This window comes from Engystomops pustulosus, chromosome 3 (assembly GCF_040894005.1).
Source record: "Engystomops pustulosus chromosome 3, aEngPut4.maternal, whole genome shotgun sequence".
Taxonomy (NCBI): domain Eukaryota; kingdom Metazoa; phylum Chordata; class Amphibia; order Anura; family Leptodactylidae; genus Engystomops; species Engystomops pustulosus.
Genome location: NC_092413.1, coordinates 130,941,481 through 130,960,541, shown reverse-complemented (window position 1 = coordinate 130,960,541; position 19,061 = coordinate 130,941,481). Strand labels below are relative to the sequence as shown.

Below are 19,061 nucleotides of genomic sequence, written 5' to 3'. Positions count from 1 at the left end.
ACTTTATATGAAAACGGATAAAAATATGCTCCATCTAGAAGATCAATATATCAGTATAGAACATGAGTGATCAGCAAGAGCCAGAAAGGTGATCCATAACTAGGCTTATACTTTCTATCAAGGTGGAAGACATCAGGCCCCATGCATGTATAGAGGTGGACTATAAAAACATGCAAAAAAGATCTGCAACTTTCTTTTAAATTAATAGGAGGCTGATTGAGGAGGATTTTTCTTCCTAAAAATATGCTCATGTGAATATGCTAAATGGCATATGCAAAAAGGTTACATTTTAAATCCCCATTTTTGGGTCTTGTTTTAACTACTACAACTTCAACAAAAATGTCCTCCCTTTATGTAGATGGCGCTATTATTAAACAAATTCACTACAAAATCCTACACGCTACTAAATCCCATAAAAGAACACAATCCAAAATACTATAACTGGGTAAACACATGTAGTAAATATACAATATCACTTTCTGGTAATTTATTGTTAAAAGCTGTACATTTTATGTCTCACATCACTGGAGACATCATTCCAACAGACAACATAATGGCGGACAGGTCTGTAATTAATAAGAAGACTTGATAAAAAAAGGACTTCGACTAAATATCACAATGTTTTGACAGCAATGACTATGGGGAATTTGTACCACGTCAGTTACAGATGTAGGTGGTGCCTATGTCTAAAGGAGGCCCTATGGGAATTCAATTTCCCTGAACCTTTTCAATATCTGTTTTCAGACTGAAAGCTTTCTATACACATTCATGTTCGGCTTAGCTGAACATAATTACATTTTCAATATGGAGAAGGGAATAAGTCTGAGAGCAAAAAGATATGTTTGAATACGTCAACTGTTTGACCTTTGGCACATGGGAGATTTCCATCAGAATTCTCCCAAAAGCAATAGATAAGTGTAGGTAAAATGTTTTAACAAATTACTTTGTACTAAATGACACCATGCTGATTCCACCAGTTTATAAGACCTTTCTAATCCTGATTCTTTCTTAATAACATTGAAAGTTCAAAAATATGTATATACTGTCCATTATGATAAGGTTCAACGTGCAATGCTAACTTATATGAGAAGAGGATGAAAATACACTTTGGTAGAGACTAGACTAAGTTGATACATCCATTTAAAGTTCTTTTCCTAAGGATCCGTAAAATACAATACATTACAGATTATTTAAACCAAATTGGATGCAATATCATTTTGTATGAATTAAAAGCCTTTATGATTTTATGAACTTTTTGTTGTTTTTTTTCCTCTTGATATCTGCACTTATATGTTTTGTTTTCATTTCAGGAATTTGTAATGATTGTCGTGTTTGGTTTGGAGTATATTATTCGTATATGGTCCGCTGGGTGCTGCTGCCGTTATCGAGGATGGCAAGGAAGGTTAAGATATGCCCGAAAACCATTTTGTGTAATAGGTAAGTGTGTTTGGCAGAGCTCCTGGCTTGATTGGTTTGTACGATGTGTCCACTATCTGCCCACAATATATAAAGCAATCAAAAAGGGGATACTTTTCCCAGAGTGCACAATGTTTCTTATCCTCACAGATAGCCATTTTGTAAGTCTCAATGTGATGAACTGTACAAGTCATGGGGTACATATACAGACAAAATAAGACATTAAATAAGTAATAACCTGGTCAGATGAAACAATGGGAATCTTAATTCATACAGCGCCATCATATTCCGCAGAACATGGTGTACATACACAGACAAAATAATACATTACAATACAATAACATAGCTAGATGAAACTATAGGGATCTATTCATACAAATTTCCAAATCCATAATCTCATGGATCTCATCATCTCTGATATGTCTCATCTCTCTTTCCAAGTGTCAGATACAAGTAGAATGCTGAGAACCTAAATGAAAGTGTATATAAACCTTGTACCTTTATAATCTAACCACATTGTCAGCACACAGCTCTAAATAAATAATGAAGTGTCTGCTTAGAGAGTCCCCACCAACACTCCGGAATTTTGCACTGAGCAGCCTAGGGAGTGATAGGAGCTAAAACAGCAATAAAATTGGGTAAAATTGTAAAGGGGTTAAAAATTATCTTTATAGAGGATTGAAATTTGAGGATTTCTTTCATGAGCAAATCCTTTAAAGAAGAGCAGATTCTGACAGAGGGGACACACACACCAGCATGTAAGTGTGCTTAATTTACTATCCTTGATCCTGGTGGTAGATGTCATTTAATAGGGAAATCTGCCTTTATGGCAGGGCACTATACAGTCGCCAGGCCATATCCTCTAAGGATTCTTGAATTGCCCCCGTGAGCACCCCCTGGATCGCTGACGCATCCCCTGCCGTGATTGTGTCCAGCAGTCACGGGAGCCTGTTAAAGATACTTAGCCAGCAGAGCAGGGCCCACAGCTGCTGTTGACTGCTTGTGCAGTGGCAGAGCATGGAGTAATAAACTCCCCGTTCTGACACTATGCACAGCTCCCAGTGCTGGCAGTGCAATGACGTCACTGTATCGCCAGCGCTGGGAACTTTGCTGCAGGAAAGAAAACAGGAAACCAGAGGGAAGGAGGTTATTGTCTATTGTTTTTACTTAAACTGCCATAAGAAAGGGAGAGGGGGCACTATAAAAGCTGCATAATGAGGGGGGCTCTATTAAAGGGGGAACTATATAAGAGATACTATAAGAGGGGCACTTTAAAGGGGGCATAATGAGAGTGGAGACTATAAATCTGTGCATTCTTGTTGGAGCATTATAAAGGGGGCATAATGAGATTGGGCATCAGGAGATAGGGCACTATAAATGGGAGCATTATAAAAGGGGGCATTAGGAGAGTTGCACTATAAATAGGGGCTTAAAGGAAATCTACCATTTGATTTCAAGCATTATGAACCAAACATTTCTTGAAAATCCTGTAGCTACACTGATGCAGGATCATATCTTGTTTAATCCCTGAGCTGAGTGGTTTTGCTGAAAAAACTATTATAACATTATGATAATGAAGCTGCTCCGGAGAATGATGTAACCACTGTGTGTCTGACGTGTGTAATATTTGTGCCTGAGAGGCAGAAGTAATCAATTGCTGCACCATCCCCCAGCTGCTGTGTATGAGTGATCCAGCTCATGTTGATTAATCCTGTTTGGACAGTTCAGGAAGCTCTTTGTAACATGAAGTCTGAAGGCAAACCAGCTTTCCCAAGATCCTGAATGTTACAATTGTTTTTTCAGCAAAACTATCAGCTCAGGGTTAAACAAGATATGCTTCTGCATTAGTGTAGCTACAGCATTCCCAAGGTATGTTTGATTCATAATGCATGGAATCAAATGGTAGGTGTCCTTTAATGGAGGGTTTTATAAAAGGGGGCATAAGGAGAGGACACACTATAAATGGGGGCGTAATAAGAAGCGCATTATGAAGGGTTAGGAGAGGGGGCATTAGGTATTGAGTAGAACTGAGTTAAGGCCCTCTAAAACCTTCGTATGTGGTCCCATGGGAAATGAATTGCCCACGCTTTAGGGTATAGGACGCAGTTGTGCCCTCTAAACATGACCCATGATTGCTAATTATAATCAAGAGGTTGTGCCCACAACTGCAAGATCTGTAAAGCATTGTGGTGACTGATACACAGAAGGCATAGAATACATGCTTGACATGAAGAATATATATAATTCTAACATTTAAAAATGAATGTATTTAGTTTTATTGGAAAGTCCAGCCACTCAAGAATGTTTTTGCGTTGGAGCACTTGAACCAGTATAATAGTGGTATAAAATAATACTGGAATAATATAAAACCTTACAATACAATTTTCTGTTGATATGAACAAACTAACTAATATTGTGTTGAATTTATTTTTTTCTAGATATCATAGTTCTTATTGCTTCTGTGGCAGTTGTATCTGCTGGATCTCAGGGAAATATTTTTGCTACATCAGCACTCAGAAGTCTTCGTTTTCTACAGATCCTGCGTATGGTACGCATGGATCGAAGAGGCGGAACCTGGAAATTACTAGGTTCTGTTGTTTATGCACATAGCAAGGTACTTCATTGTTGCATGTTGATGTAATGTTAAAAATGTTATAACTTATAATTTACTCTTTGTACGTCTACTAAATTTACATTTCTTGTGTATTTTCTCATCTATATGAATGCCATAGAAAGGGCAATAAACTGATCTAAATAAAAATATAAGATCTTGGTTGGTCCAAATATTACAAGATCATTCAATCCCTTGACTCGCAAGGATTTACCAGATTATAGTAGCTGCAGCAGTGTCTGAAAAAGCTAAGTATCAATACCAGACAGCTCCGCACACAGTTTAGCAATCCAGCAATCCACTTTTCACATTATCCCATTCACAACCTGAAAATTTCTAAAAAAATATTTTTCTGCCATCTTAAGTCATAACTTGTATTCTTTTCTTGTGGCATTTCTGTAAGAGGGGTGGCTTTTTGCAGGACTAGTTGGGTTATATGGTGATAGCGAATACAGGCAGTCACCTACTAAGAACACCCGACTTACAGACGACCCCTAGTTACAAACAGACCTATAGATGTTGGTAATTTACTGTACTTTAGCCTGAGACTACAATAAACAGCTATAATAGTTATCAAGGGGGGTTGCAATTAAGCTTTATTGTTAGTCCTGGTTCTTATGACAATCCAATTGTCACATAAAAATTTGTCTGGAGCTACAATTATAAAATAGAGTTCGACTTACATATGAAATCAACTTAAGAACAAACCTACCTATCTTGTATGTAACCTGGGGATTTCCTGTATCTGTTAAAACTTAGCAAAATGTGTTTTTGCTGACATGACATCTGGAGACAAACTTGTAGTGAAGCTGTATAAAAGGAAATGCATAAAAAGAAAAGAGCCTGTTCTTCAATGGGTTAAATGATAGTTTCCTTACATGTAGCCTCAGTTTGTACTAATCCTACATCCTACATTAGCATGCATAAAGATGAATAAAACCACAAACCTGTTCTTTATGATTAATCCAAAATAATGAACAAAATCAGATGTTGATTTACTTGTGAGGAAGTCCCCTTTGACATGAACACCCATCTAGATATTGGTCCCCATAGATGTCTATGGTGCACGGCCACAGTACGATGACCACACACACATGTCACCATACTGCACCGTCCACGGGAAAAAGATAAAACATGTCTATTTTTTTTTCTATATGTACGGCTGGGCCCTGTGCATCGCTATGGATGAGCAAGTATATGTTTGTTTAAAAGAGGCCTAAATTTAGTATAAAATAGAACAAATCATGATTATTTTAATAGGGATGACTTGCTTTCCTTTGAATTATGGCATCTTAAAATATATCATAATTGATGCAAGTAAAACTGGATTTTGAAAATTTAGTCGAAGGTTTAGGGAGTCATAAAATACCAGTCTTATTAATCTGATATTTTTCCTGCTCATTAGCAACACAAATACATAATACATAATATATAATAGAAATACATAACTATAACATGACATTTTTATGCATAATTGATACAACAAATCCATCAATAAGATGTACAGCGTTTGATAAAAGTTGCTATAATAAATGCAAAGGTTGGAGGCCAAAGGGTGATTTCTGCTTATAATGTTCATTGTATGTTGCATACAATCTGCTGCAGAAGTTGCTGCTCCATATACTGACTGAAAAAGCAGGAAGTCGCTTCATTCTAATAATTTTTGAGATACATAAATAAGAACATAGACAAAAGGAGGTATTTTTCACCTGCCGGCAGGACCATGTTTGATTTAAACCCCTCCCACCACCACAGATACATACAGAGGCTTTGACCTGTTTAAATATAAGGCACAGGTCAGTGCGGGCAGGAAATTTTATGTCAGGTCTTCCCTGGCATAGACTTACGCTATAACTTCCTTCAGTTTGCACACCAGAAAACTGGCCTATATACAGGCGGTCCCCTACTTAAGAACACCCGACTTACAGATGACCCCTAGTTACAAACGGACCTCTGGTAATTGGTAATTTATTGTACTTTAGTCCTAGGCTACAATAAACAGCTATAACATCAAAGGTGTCTGCAATTAAGCTTTATTATTAATCCTGGTTCTTATGACAACCCAACATTTTTAAAATCCAATTGTCACAGAGACCAAAAAACATTTGTCTGGGGTTACAATGATAAAATATACAGTTCCGACTTACATACAAATTCAACTTAAGAACAAACCTACAGAACCTATCTTGTACGTAACCAGGGGACTACCTGTATAGGCTCTTATCTAAGTTTTTGCTACTCTGCTCCATGTTCACTAAATCCCAAATCTGCTGTATGTACATGAGATCAGTCTCTGCCTGTGAAATAGAGATCGTCTAAGTGAGCTTCTGTCTTAGTAGTTTCTACTGAGTAAAAAGTAAATTAGAAAGTAAAAATGGAGGATTATAATTGCCAAAGTAAGTGGAGAATAAAACTCTTATATGATAATATACATTTAGGGCTCATTCACACGAATGTAATGGGGAGCGATATGCGGCCGCAAATGGCAAACAGTACCCATTGATGTCTATGGTGCCCGGTCACTGTGCAGGGACCAAGCACAGAAAGATATAAGACACATCCTATATTTTTCTGTGTTACAGCGCGGGCTCCTCGCTTCACTCCAGCGTGTGGCCGTATGTTCACCTGGTCTATGAACATATGTCATGTGAATGTACCCTTACAGTGATTATACTGTTCCCTGTTACTATTTATTTATGTAGCGTTGGAAAGTTTGTAGTCATAAATAGCAGCACTCCAGGATTAAAAGTTAAAAAAATCAAGCTCCTTTATTCATCATGTGGCAACATGGTGAATAAAAGAGCTTGATTTTTTTTATTATATATGATATATAATATAATAATAATTTTCTCCTATTATTAAACTTGATATTTTTCTTAAATATTATAATTATCATGCAGGAACTCATCACAGCTTGGTATATAGGATTTTTAGTGCTCATCTTTTCATCGTTCCTTGTGTATCTGGTGGAGAAGGAAGCTAACACACAATTTCAAACATATGCAGATGCTTTATGGTGGGGTACGGTAAGTAAAATCAATTTTTAAGTGATCATTTATATGTTTTTTCTTACATGTATTGTAATTAGTTATGGCAAAGAAAATATATGAAAGAGAATGAAATGGCCCATATAAGGAGATTGATATCTATGAAAAATTCAACAGGCTCAATAACACATTCACATTATTACAGGCTAGTCACTTAAAATCCATATAAATGTTCAATGAGTTAGCATATTTAGTCAGAAAAAAAAGGAACTATATATATATGTGCAATTAAACATTTTGTATTGTGGTTCCTGGTAGCTAGGACTTAATGCTCAACTCATCTGCATAAGGAAGTGAGTTGAGCATTAAGTTCTAGCTAACAGGAACCACAATACAAAATGTTTAATTGGAATGAGATTTAAATTCAGAAAATATGTTATATATGTGGCTGTAATACATAAATGAGATTTTGGATGCTTTTGCCATGTTTCCAGCTTTTTCCCATGTGTAGCATTGAAGAAATTTTTTTGGCTTTGAAATACACATCAAAAACAAAATAATCTATATCTATACTCTTAGAGGGATTCTATTACCAGCTTCTATACCAATAAACTACCAAGACTACCAAGCTAAGCTTCTAACGACCACAATAGCTCTACACAGAGAGACATTAAAACTACTTATATTTACTAAACTGTCTACATTTAGAAATGGCTGAACTTTTTGAATGGCAGTGTCTCATAGTCCATATCCGTAGAGGATGCTCAAAAAAGTTGGTAATCAGAGAGCTATTCTTAGAAAATGCCAGACAGGCAAGTGAAACACAAGTACAGCGGTGCTTTCCATATGAAGAAATCAGAGAAAATAGCAGTGTCCACAATTATACACTTCAGTGTGTCTTAAGACAGCTGACTGAATGCTCATTATTGAAAATCAATTTGTGGCAAGCACAGTTCTGTTAAGCCTTCGACCTGACCCCATTGTTTCTGTTCCTGTGTACTAATAGGAATAGCTGCTAAGTGTTGTTTTTCTTAATAGACTTTCCAGTCATACTGATTATTTTGCCAAAATACACCATCAGTGGTGTGAAGATGTATTACTGCTAATTGGCACTGACTTCTTAAAGCAAAAAATACTGTCTATGGGCAGCGATACACGGGATAGTCACAATGGACATTGTGTGCAGCAATGATTTACAGTTACATCAAAGTGGATGGCATTTATATAAATGCAATGAAAAACTCTGTCTACTCTGCCACCCCAGCAGAAAGCAGTAGTTGGTTTTGCCTTAGATTCATTTTCCTAAAATAAATATTCCTTTTTTGTAACAATTCTTTCTACCTTAGAGGTTAATTCTATGCACATTACTTCAATTCACAACCTCTGGTTCACAATTGATTAGAACATCACAGAAAGAAAATAGAACAAATACAACAAATATTGGCTCATCACAGTTTGGAAATGACTTCTATCCTTTTAGTGCTATAATGCTATGTATTGTGTATATATTTCATAAGTCCTATTATTATATTTCTTATTGATGTGTCTTGCAGATTACACTGACGACCATTGGCTATGGTGATAAGACTCCTCACACTTGGCTAGGAAGACTTCTCTCAGCTGGTTTTGCTCTACTTGGTATCTCCTTCTTTGCTCTACCTGCAGTGAGTATTATAAGCAAATCTTACATAAACGATCATATCAGTCATCAAAATCTAATATTTTCAGAAATTTTACATGAATAATCTTCAAACTGTTGCTTGACTATTAAAGGGTGGTTCACAAATTACAGCTGTGTCAGAATAGTAGGTTTTATGCTACAACTGCACACAACCGAATTTATCTATTCAGTGTACATAAAGCTGTGTAGAAAAACACAGAAAACTCTTTCTTTCTGGCAAAAAGGGACATCCGCTGTCAAGACTGGTCTGTCTTGGGGTAGCTGCACAAAATACAAATCTGTATGTGTGGATACAGCATTAAGGAGTGTTCCCATTTCAACAAATATGTATTATTGCTTGTGTAGAAAAACTTCCCTATATATTCTCTTCATTATATCATTTCCCTCTGGTTTCTTGCTGTCATTCTATAAGAAGCTTCATTGATTACTTTCAATGGATAGAAATTTGTCCCTGGTCATGTGACATCACACAGGTGCACGGCTTGTTATAACAAACAGCTCTTATTACTAGCCGTCATACTTATGACCTGTGCACCTGTGTGACATCACATGACCAGGGACAGATTTTTATCCACTGGAAATAGTCAATGAATGACAGCAAGCAGAGATCTAGAAAACTGTGAGGAATTGATACAGAAAGTATATTTGAAAATGTATTTAAGATTGAGTCATAATTGGCTGTCACACCACTTAATAATTTCCTTACAGAAAAAATAGTGATGTCATTTAGTAAATCTCATATAATAAAGTATAAAGCCTCTTGCACTTGAACGTTTGCTATGACCATGTGTTAGCCACAGACACATGACCTAACGCACTGGTCCATTGACTTCTATTTGGTACGTTCTTGGTAAGCACCACGAGGCGCCGCACATCATCGCAATGTGAACTTGCCAACTACCCACAGATCAAAGATTGTGCAGGTCCTAATTCAGCCCATCTTTCTATGGACATCAGTCGGGTGGGCAACGCCAATGTCCGATGCGCCTCAAGCAGCAGACCCACGGCCTATGGACATGCCTATTTTTATATATTCTAATATAACCAATATTCTTCATGGAAAGCCCCTTATAACTAACTTATAACTAAATAAGAACATGTAATGTAATCATCATGCATTAACGCTATTTTATTTTTTTAGCTTCTTAAAAAACAAACATTTTTTCTTACTCTTTTCATGCAATGTACTGTTTATTCCATAAAGCCATTCACTGAGATCTAATCAATAGGATAAATGTATATATCTCTTATACGAGCTGTGATATGTAGCTCAAATGTTTGCCTTTGTCCACTGGAGACGTACAATATTGAATTTATGTTTTAATCACCAGATAGAACTTTAAAAGCACAACATTTTGGTTTATTTTTCTTATCTGAGACCAATTAATTGGAGATTGGGATTTTAAAAAACGCTGCTGCAGTTGAAGAGGGAAGAGTCAATCAATGAAGTAGGATGATGCTTTGAGTAATTTAACATGACGATGGATTTCTTTGAAATTTTCTAAAGAATTAGGAGGAGGCTGACGTTTAACTGTTATATAATGAAAAATCTATGTTATTCACAGTCTTCACTATTAGATTCCTTTATAAGATTGGCCTTTTTGTATCCCTGTCTTTAATTGGACATTTAAATGCAGCAATTTTTATTGAGTAAAAACAATATTAGTGAATTTAAAAACCATAATATATACTAATCTTTTTATATTGGGAACACCAAATACTTCATATTTTCAACATATTTCAATATTTTCAACTTTATAGTTTTACCTGGTATCTAAGCATGGCTACAGCGAGTCAAGATGGCCGTGGCCTCCTCGGGCTGAATGCAGCAGCTCCTCTCCATCCTATCTCTGTATGCAGCTATAATGTCATGTGACCAGGGTGACATTATTGCAGGTCCTACAGCTTTTGTAGCATTAGAAAACGGTACACCAAGCATATATCTCATGATACCACAGCATATTGTATTACATGAAATCACAGCAGCCTGCATGGAGAGAAGTAGAAATCCATGGAAGTTGCTGTGATTGTTTTATGTGGTCAGATATGTACATGGGGTACAGTTTGTTAATTTTAAGTAGTTTAAGGACCTTTGATGATGTCAGCTTGGTGACATGGAATTAGGCCACGACCCTTCGACTCGCTCCAAAGATGCATAGATACCAGGCAAGATTATAATTCTGATTTTGTGGGGATCTGAGGGAAAATATTTTTAGATAAAAGCAGGCTATCAGATAGTTACTAGGGCTCTATAGGAACCTGCCACTAGCTGTATTTGCGTAATAGGTGGTGGCAGGTTCCCTTTAAGGAATTTTATTTTTGAACAGAAAAATGTAATGCATAATTAAATTGGAATAAGTAAAGAGGTTCTTTGAGATGTTGTAGTTGTAAAAAAAAATTTAAAAATAAGTTTACGCCTTATATCCCCCTTTTTTATCGGTATATCTGCTCTGTTAGCCTCCAGTCAGCCAATAGCTGACTTCAGACCTGAGCAGCATAAGAACGCTGAGGCTACCTCTCTGGATGGATTTAACCCAATAAGCACAGTACCAGGGATGGAATTCCTTGTAGAGTAGTGAAAATATGATTTATAGGCATTGGACACTGTACTTCATTTTTTTGGAATGTGTGTGTAAGTATAGGGGGGGGGGGGCAGAAAATTAGGTAATTTACAAATGTACATCTATTAAAAGTTCTGCTCTCCTTTCATGATATGTGAAGTGAAGCCTCCTGTCTTTTACCTCATCAGCCAGACATTCTTGTCTATAAAATGGCTGCAGATGGAGGGTCATGTGATCACTAACTGTCCATGAGCAATCGCCAGTTACAGGTCACATGACTCTCCATCTGCAGTCATTTTATGGACAGGAATGTCTGACTGATGAGGTTAAAGACAGGAGACTTCAGTTTACATATCAAGAAAGCGGAGCAGAACCTTTAATATATGTATATTGGTAAATTACCTAATATTCCGCCTCCCACGCTCACACACACATTACAAAAAAACATGAGGTAAAGTGGCCAACCCCTTTACGGAATCCCTGTTTCCTAGTGGAACAGTACTACCAACTAAAATTATTGTTACAGCGCTGCTGTTTTCACAAAAGCAAGGACAATGTTTCACTATGATGCCATACCTGTCTCTGTGTTTGGTCTGTGAAATACAACCAGTGTGTAGTCCATTTTGCATGTATCAATCATGGTAGTGCGCCAGCCTGCATGTAGCAGTCACATGTATATATGGGCATATCACTTCCTCAGTCCAGTATTAAAGACCGGAGTGGTGTTGCTTAGTAGATTCTCTTGTAGTGGTTGATGGTGATGGCTTCATTCATTCAGATAATATGCATTCTTCAGAGGAGAAAAGATTCTTGAGTAGTGTAATGGCTATCTCTTACAAGCACAGAAGATGTCCCTTATAGTGTGCTGATTTTTATAATTACTAAACATATCATGCCTTTCAGGGAATTCTCGGTTCAGGATTTGCCTTAAAAGTTCAGGAACAGCATCGCCAAAAGCACTTTGAGAAAAGGAGAAACCCTGCAGCTAGTTTAATACAGGTGAGAGATTACAAATTGCTTAATTGATACCAGCATATTTACATTTATGTACAATGTATTAATACTGCGTTTGTTAATAGTGTCTGCATGTTTTATATATCCATGGAGGTAAAAATAAATTACTATAAAACATAAGTATATAGCTGCAAGTGATCATTAATGACGTAGCAGATTGAGTTCTCTCTCCATTCACACCTTGGTGTATACAGGGTGTAGCTGCGGGGCTCTTCTGACGTCTGACGCATTTCCTCTCCCACTAGTAGAGTGGTGTATTGTTGCGCTGGCACTGAAAATGGCTGCATTGCAGTGTAACACCAGACACAGAGCGTCAGCTAATGCTTCCAATGTAGTAAACCAGAATGTGCAAATATAAGTGAACTCTGTGTAAGCACATTACTGTGGACCTGACTAGCATCTACACAATACACTTCTGATAAATCTCCCAACTCTACTAGTTGGAGAAAAGACGCATGAGGTGTTGGGAGAGCCCCTCTGTACACCAAGGTGTGAATGAGCGGAGACAAGATGTAAAGGGCTTTGAATAAATCTAGGGACTATACTCCACCAGTAAGGGATATACGCAGTACAGCTTCATGTGCATGCTGATCCCCCTGGTGGTAAATGAGCGCTAATCCATATAGGTGAGGCCCAGCAGCCTGATTTAACAGATATGTACAGGCCAGTGGCCTAATAGGTTTTTAAATACTTTATTGAATAAAAGTTGTTTTAAAGGTATTCTATTCAGGCAGTAAAACATATTGATAGAAGAATACTCACCTTGAGTGGTGGATATACACCAAATAAGTACAAATAAAATCTACTAAATACTCTATCATTTTTAAAAAAAACAATAATTTATACATTTACATATTTAAAAATATATTTTAAAATATATATTCCAGAAGAAGTAAAATGTAATTGTTAACATAGGACCCAATAATCAATCATGATAGCTGCTTCATCCCAATCAATACCAATCATGATTTGTATGCGTTACGATTTTGTAATTTAGTGCTTGCAGCGTTGAATGGACTTTCCTTAAAAAGTATCTGGGAGCTGATCAGTTAGAAAAAAATGGGGCTTGGTTTAATTATTCCCACGAAGACAAGATTCTTATACTCAGGATAAGAAAATAACACATTTTTTATTAACAAAAATATAGCATTTCACAAATATTATTCCAACCTGGCTCTATCAGTCCTGTTGTATACAATTTTGGATGCCCAGTGATCCGAGCATAAAGAAGTCTAAGGGTCGGGCAGGACACATTCTTCTCCTGTCTGATGCTGCAGTCAGCTCCTCTGTGCACTCAAGCCTACAATCTACAGGCAGATAAGGTCTTTATCCAGGGGAGGCACAGCAGAGCTGACATTGTATGTTATACAAGGCTAACATATAATAAAGCTGAGAAGGAGGATTTCATGGGCAAACCCAATAAAGAACACTTTTCAGTAGAGTGTGTAGAGTAAAACTTCACCTTCATACACCAGATTTTTAAATGCAACATTTTAAAAACTCTCAAAAACTGCTGCAAGCTCACACCTGTTACAGATTGAAAATAGAATCATATTTTAGAACAAACTTTCCAATTGTGTTGCATGTCACATACTACTTGATAAATTTGTCAGAAATGATTGTAATGCATGCTCTAACTAAACAAAATACAAATTTCCCTCATGATGAATCAGCACTCATTTGTACAGTATGTGCGCTTGATATAAATGTGATATGGTGCACACCAGAGACACTGTTGTTTAGAAAGTCTACTTGGTTTGGGTTAGGTCTGTTAAAGCTTGCACCCATATTAGGAATAGATACCATTCCCATGTACTGCCCTGTCCCTTTTGTTTCTGGTAGCTCTTGTAAAACCAACACCGGTTCAATCTTCTGGAATGTATATTTTATATATATTTGAAAATATATGTGTTTACGTTAAAATATATGTATTTTATTTTAAAGGGAACCTGTTACCAGATTTTCACTAATAAACCTAATGACAAGTTCCCATAACACTGACACAGATTTGAAAAAATGGGCCGTGTCAGGAAGGGGTTGATAAAAATCTGGTGACAGATTCCCTTTGACATATATGGTTTTTATTTTCAATTAAAAAGACAATAAAATAATAATTTGGGGGGTGTATTTTGTTAGTGCACTCAATCTGTAGATAGATTTGAGAACTCATTTAGTTATACGTTTGTACGTGGGAGGGTTAATACAATGTGAACTCAAAAGAGGAAACGTGAAAGACTATTGAAAGCTTGAACTGAAGTATACCTTCAATCTATAATATATTGTATTTTACACAGTTTAATTCTTTAAATGGTTCCCAGAATTTTTAATTGGTTTCCAGAAAATCCACATTTAATATTTTAAGCTTGAAACAAATCTTTTAAAAATTGCCAGGTTCCTGAACTTGGCCACAGCATGGCTGTAAATGATATTAAGAATTAGATATATTGGTATTCCACAAACACATTGCTATTCTTTCCTTTCACATTGTATTTGTTTATTGCATAGATATATTTTCTGCCTGAAAGCAAATTGTCTTGCATTAACCGCTTCATGACCAAGTTTTTTCATTTTTATCATTTGTTTTTTTCCTTCCGTTCCTTCCATAAGCTGTAACTTTTTTTGTTTACAAAAATATATTAGGGCTTGTTATCTGAGAAACAAATTAATTTTTCTAGTAGCAATATTGCATATTTCATATGTGCCATATACTGGGAAGCTGGAAGAAAATCCCAAAGGTGGTGGAATTGCCAAAGAAAAAAAGTTGTGTCATATTCCAATGGGCTTTTTATGGCTTTCAATGTGCAGTAAAGCTGATGCCTCTCCATTATTGTTTGGATTAATACAATCACAATGATACCTAATTTATGTAGTTAAAGGGGTATTCTCTTCTGGGGATACTCCTTCAGTTTCATTAATCTTCCATATATAAACATTTCTTCAATTAGATTTCTTCAAATTAAAAAAAAAAATTACCCGTGTGAATATAATTTCTCATAAAAGTAGTAATATGGTCCCTTAAAAACAAGACTGACTCGTTGGATACGGCCACCGCTGCTAGAGTGATTGCACGAAGAAACAAAAGGTTTTTGTATATGTAATGTCCGGGAGTAACTGCATGTCCTACAGCCGTCCTGTGGTAATGATTGCTGAATCCAGGAAGTCAGGCAGGGCTCAATAGCGCATGTCTGGCCACTGCTGCCAAAATGTGAGGTGGTTGTATCCAAGGAAGCTATCTCGTTTCTTAGGAACAACATGGCCACATTTATGAGAAATTATCTTAACACAGGAACATTTTTGTTAATGACATCCAATTAAAGAAATGTTTACATATGGCAAATTAATTTAATTAAAATTGAATGGCCAGATGGGAATACCCCTTTAAGTTATATCTCAGTACCTTTAAAAAAATTGAAATAAAATGCTTTGTGTTGCCATATTCTGACACCCGTATCTTTTTCATACTTCAATGTATGGAGCTGTGTAAGGTGTTATTTTATTCAGGATGGGATGACCATTTTGAAAACTGTACAAACTTTTTATCACTTTTTATTGAAATTTTTATTGGAGGCAAAATGGCTAAAAAGTGTTGATTTGGACGCTTAGGCACTATTTTCTATTACAGAGTTTACCGTCAGAAATAATAGTTTTACATTTTGAGATATCGGTGATTTAAATTTTTTGGTTTTTTTCATATTTTCATAGTTTTTTAATTTTTTAAACTTTTTAAGTACTTGAACCCTAGGGTGTCTGATCAATTATACATAGTATATGGTAGATATACTTTATATTATGGACCACTGAGGTGGCACTCAGAGCCATTTCTGTGGGCACTCAGGTTGTCACCCCAGGACACCAGACAGAAACAAATCCACCAAATCTTTCTGCAATCCCAGGCAACTTGAGAGATGCTGCTCGCAGCGCTATTTTTAGGTACCACTTCATTGGCTGTTTGGAACTGCGGGAAAAGTGAGAAGGTATGGACAGGGCTGCATTATCTATTTGAGGTCCACCTGCTGGACCCTTCATTCTTCCTCTACAGAGAGACCCTGGAGAGAAGCTACAATGAGAGTGAATTTGCTCTCCTTCTTTCAACTGTATTGGTGGCCTCAGGGGGCCGATACGATTGAAAGATGTGGAAGAACAGGTAGCAATACGTTACTGCTTAAAATGCCATGTTGGCACTTCACGGTAAATAAGTGGATTTTGATTGTAGCTTGGGCACTCAGTCTCTAAAAGGTTTGCCATCACTGTTATAGACTGTAATATAGATCGTAATGACCGATGACATCACAGAGGGTGCTGACCGGCATTTAAAGATGACAGTGCCCAGGAGCAAACCTATTAGTGACCATAGCAGATACCGGCAGGTGACACCAGCTGACACCAAGTGACACCAGCAGAGACACCAGCTGCTTATGGACAGGGCTCGGTCTGTGAGCTCTCTCCATAAAGCCCTTCACAATCGGCCAATGTATATAGTCATATAAGGACTAACAGAAAACTACTTTTATTAAGTTGTGTTTACAAAGTTGTAAAGTAAGAAGTGAGCTTAACCATGAGATCTTTTCAGGATTGTTAGATTTCCATTATATTTATCACACTGTTTATGGCTTTCAAATGATCTAGGAAGTAGTAAAACAATAGTAAATCATCATTAAAACTGTTTTTTTATATTCTCTAGATATGCACAACTTACGAAAAACTTTTTGTTCTATCATCATTTCTTACATGTGTCTAGTTATTTATTCACCCAATTATGATCATATAACACTGGCTTGCTAAATAAGGAAATATTACACCCAGGTTGAGTTAACACTTGCTTTGCAAGCCATATGTGGTTGACATGGTTTTGCAGATTTTATATATTTTTATCAGATGGAAAACATTTTTAGATACATTTCCCCAAATATATTCCCTATGGTGCTATGATTATAATAGCTGCAGCCACACCATTTCACATCTAGGGACCTCCCTACTTAGGATCAGATCCAGAACCTTGGTTTTTCCAGATGAGGCTGGAGAAAGTGGGGAATCGGTATTAACACTGATGAATATAATGTCCCCTCCCTCTGACTATATGCCCTCCCTTCATTACCATTTGTACTTGGATTTTTTTAACCACATTTATTTCAAACATATTCCAGATGGCCAAATGTATACGGATAAGCAAATATCATATCTATAGGTATAACTGTATGAGCACTATTGAAGTTAAGCCTGGCTCATAGTTCTAAGTTCTAAAAGTGAATAATGTTTGGTAAGACTGAGGACAGGAACTCACTTTATGAATGATGCTACACAGTTGAGAGCAGTTTTTACTGTTTCTCTAGCACAAAGGGGGCGGCCAATCAATTGAAAACAGCTTTAGCTTGCCCCCTACAAATATTGTGCACTATTTTATCTATTTCTCAGCCATTGTGAAGGCCAATGACTAAAATGTAAACAAAGAAAACCTTTTTTTTTGGCAAATATTCTTCTATTCTATGTAAAGTTTGAAACCCACCGATGGTGTATAGAGAGTATTGCTCTGTGCACATGGGAACTTGAAGTCTCCCATCTACACACTATTGTTGCCTTCCCAACCCAAGCCGAGTTGGTTTCTCTTTTTCATTTTTTCCCTTCACAATAGCAATGCTCATAATTGTCCTAAACTACTTGGCCAAATTTCTTTTTTCACTCAAAATATACATTTTCTTTCTAATCTATTTTTATTTTCTAGTGTCTAATAGATCTTCTAGTATGTTATTGTTTGTTAATAGATATAATCCTGTCTCCAATGGGGAGCATCACTGTGTAATCCTGTTTCTTATGGGGAACATCACAATAAATATATATAAATATATATCTTGGGTTCTTTAGAAGCTTGAATCATGTTTCTGTTATTAAAAAAAATGTTCTCTTTCAAATTACATCAGGCTTGTAGACCTGTGAGCTATGATCAGTAAAATTCATACTTTGGAACAAATATCCAATTCTCTGGTGCAATCTTAAAGATGAGGTTATCTTTAATCTGATACCAGTACCATGGATCTAGCTGCTATAGATATAAGCATCTAAAGTGACATCACCCCTAAAGCTTCTCAGACAGTCTCATCTCTTCTTTACCTGAGAAGAAGCGGGCTGGAGGGGTGGCATTGTTTCAGATGGTCTTTTTATAACTATGTAGATCTGGTAACGATCGATAACTGATCTTGGTCATTTAACTTGTTCACAATGTGTGTAGCAAATAAAAAATGGTTGTCATAACCTTACAAAGATTTTTTTTGTTTAAAGAATTTTATTGTTATTATGCAGGCATACAGCACTTAACTTACATATCAACTGCATCGTCATTAGCCCCTTTACAAGCTATGAAATAACCACAATGATGCTATTATGGAAATTGTAGGGGTTAGTTTGGTTAGTGCTGTGTAAAGTTGGCTATTGTTAACTTTGAGTCTGTCAAACTACCACCTTCAGCCAGAGGAAACCTTATAGGGACCAGTCTAAGTACATAGTCTTCAGTCCCAAAAACAGAGTATATAAGTCGATCTGAAAAAGTTCTGAATTTAAACTTATAACAGGAAACATAAGGCATACAGGTGTGGCAGGTATAATAACCTTACAAAGATTTTTATACCTGCCACACCTGTATGCCTTATGTTTCCTGTCAGTTGTACACTGAATAGTTTACCAAAGTATTTTTGTACATCAGTAGTGTGACATTTCATGGTAGAACTATAAAAGTTAATTACAGCTGAATAACAGCTACCATTTTTACATCAATTTAATCCAATTGTATGTGCTTCATA

The 19,061-nt window shown here is 36.4% G+C and overlaps 1 protein-coding gene across 3 annotated transcripts in view; it reads left to right on the top strand.

The window, feature by feature from the left end:
• The window catches only part of KCNQ5 (potassium voltage-gated channel subfamily Q member 5), a 386,226-nt gene that overhangs the window by 300,860 nt on the left and 66,305 nt on the right, over nucleotides 1–19,061 (top strand). For all 3 annotated transcript variants that reach the window (XM_072142132.1, XM_072142130.1, XM_072142131.1), the window contains exons 3-7: nucleotides 1,311–1,437; nucleotides 3,855–4,030; nucleotides 6,928–7,053; nucleotides 8,568–8,678; nucleotides 12,160–12,255. In XM_072142132.1, coding sequence (XP_071998233.1) covers nucleotides 1,311–1,437; nucleotides 3,855–4,030; nucleotides 6,928–7,053; nucleotides 8,568–8,678; nucleotides 12,160–12,255 — 636 coding nt within the window. The remainder of the gene's footprint in view (nucleotides 1–1,310; nucleotides 1,438–3,854; nucleotides 4,031–6,927; nucleotides 7,054–8,567; nucleotides 8,679–12,159; nucleotides 12,256–19,061) is intronic.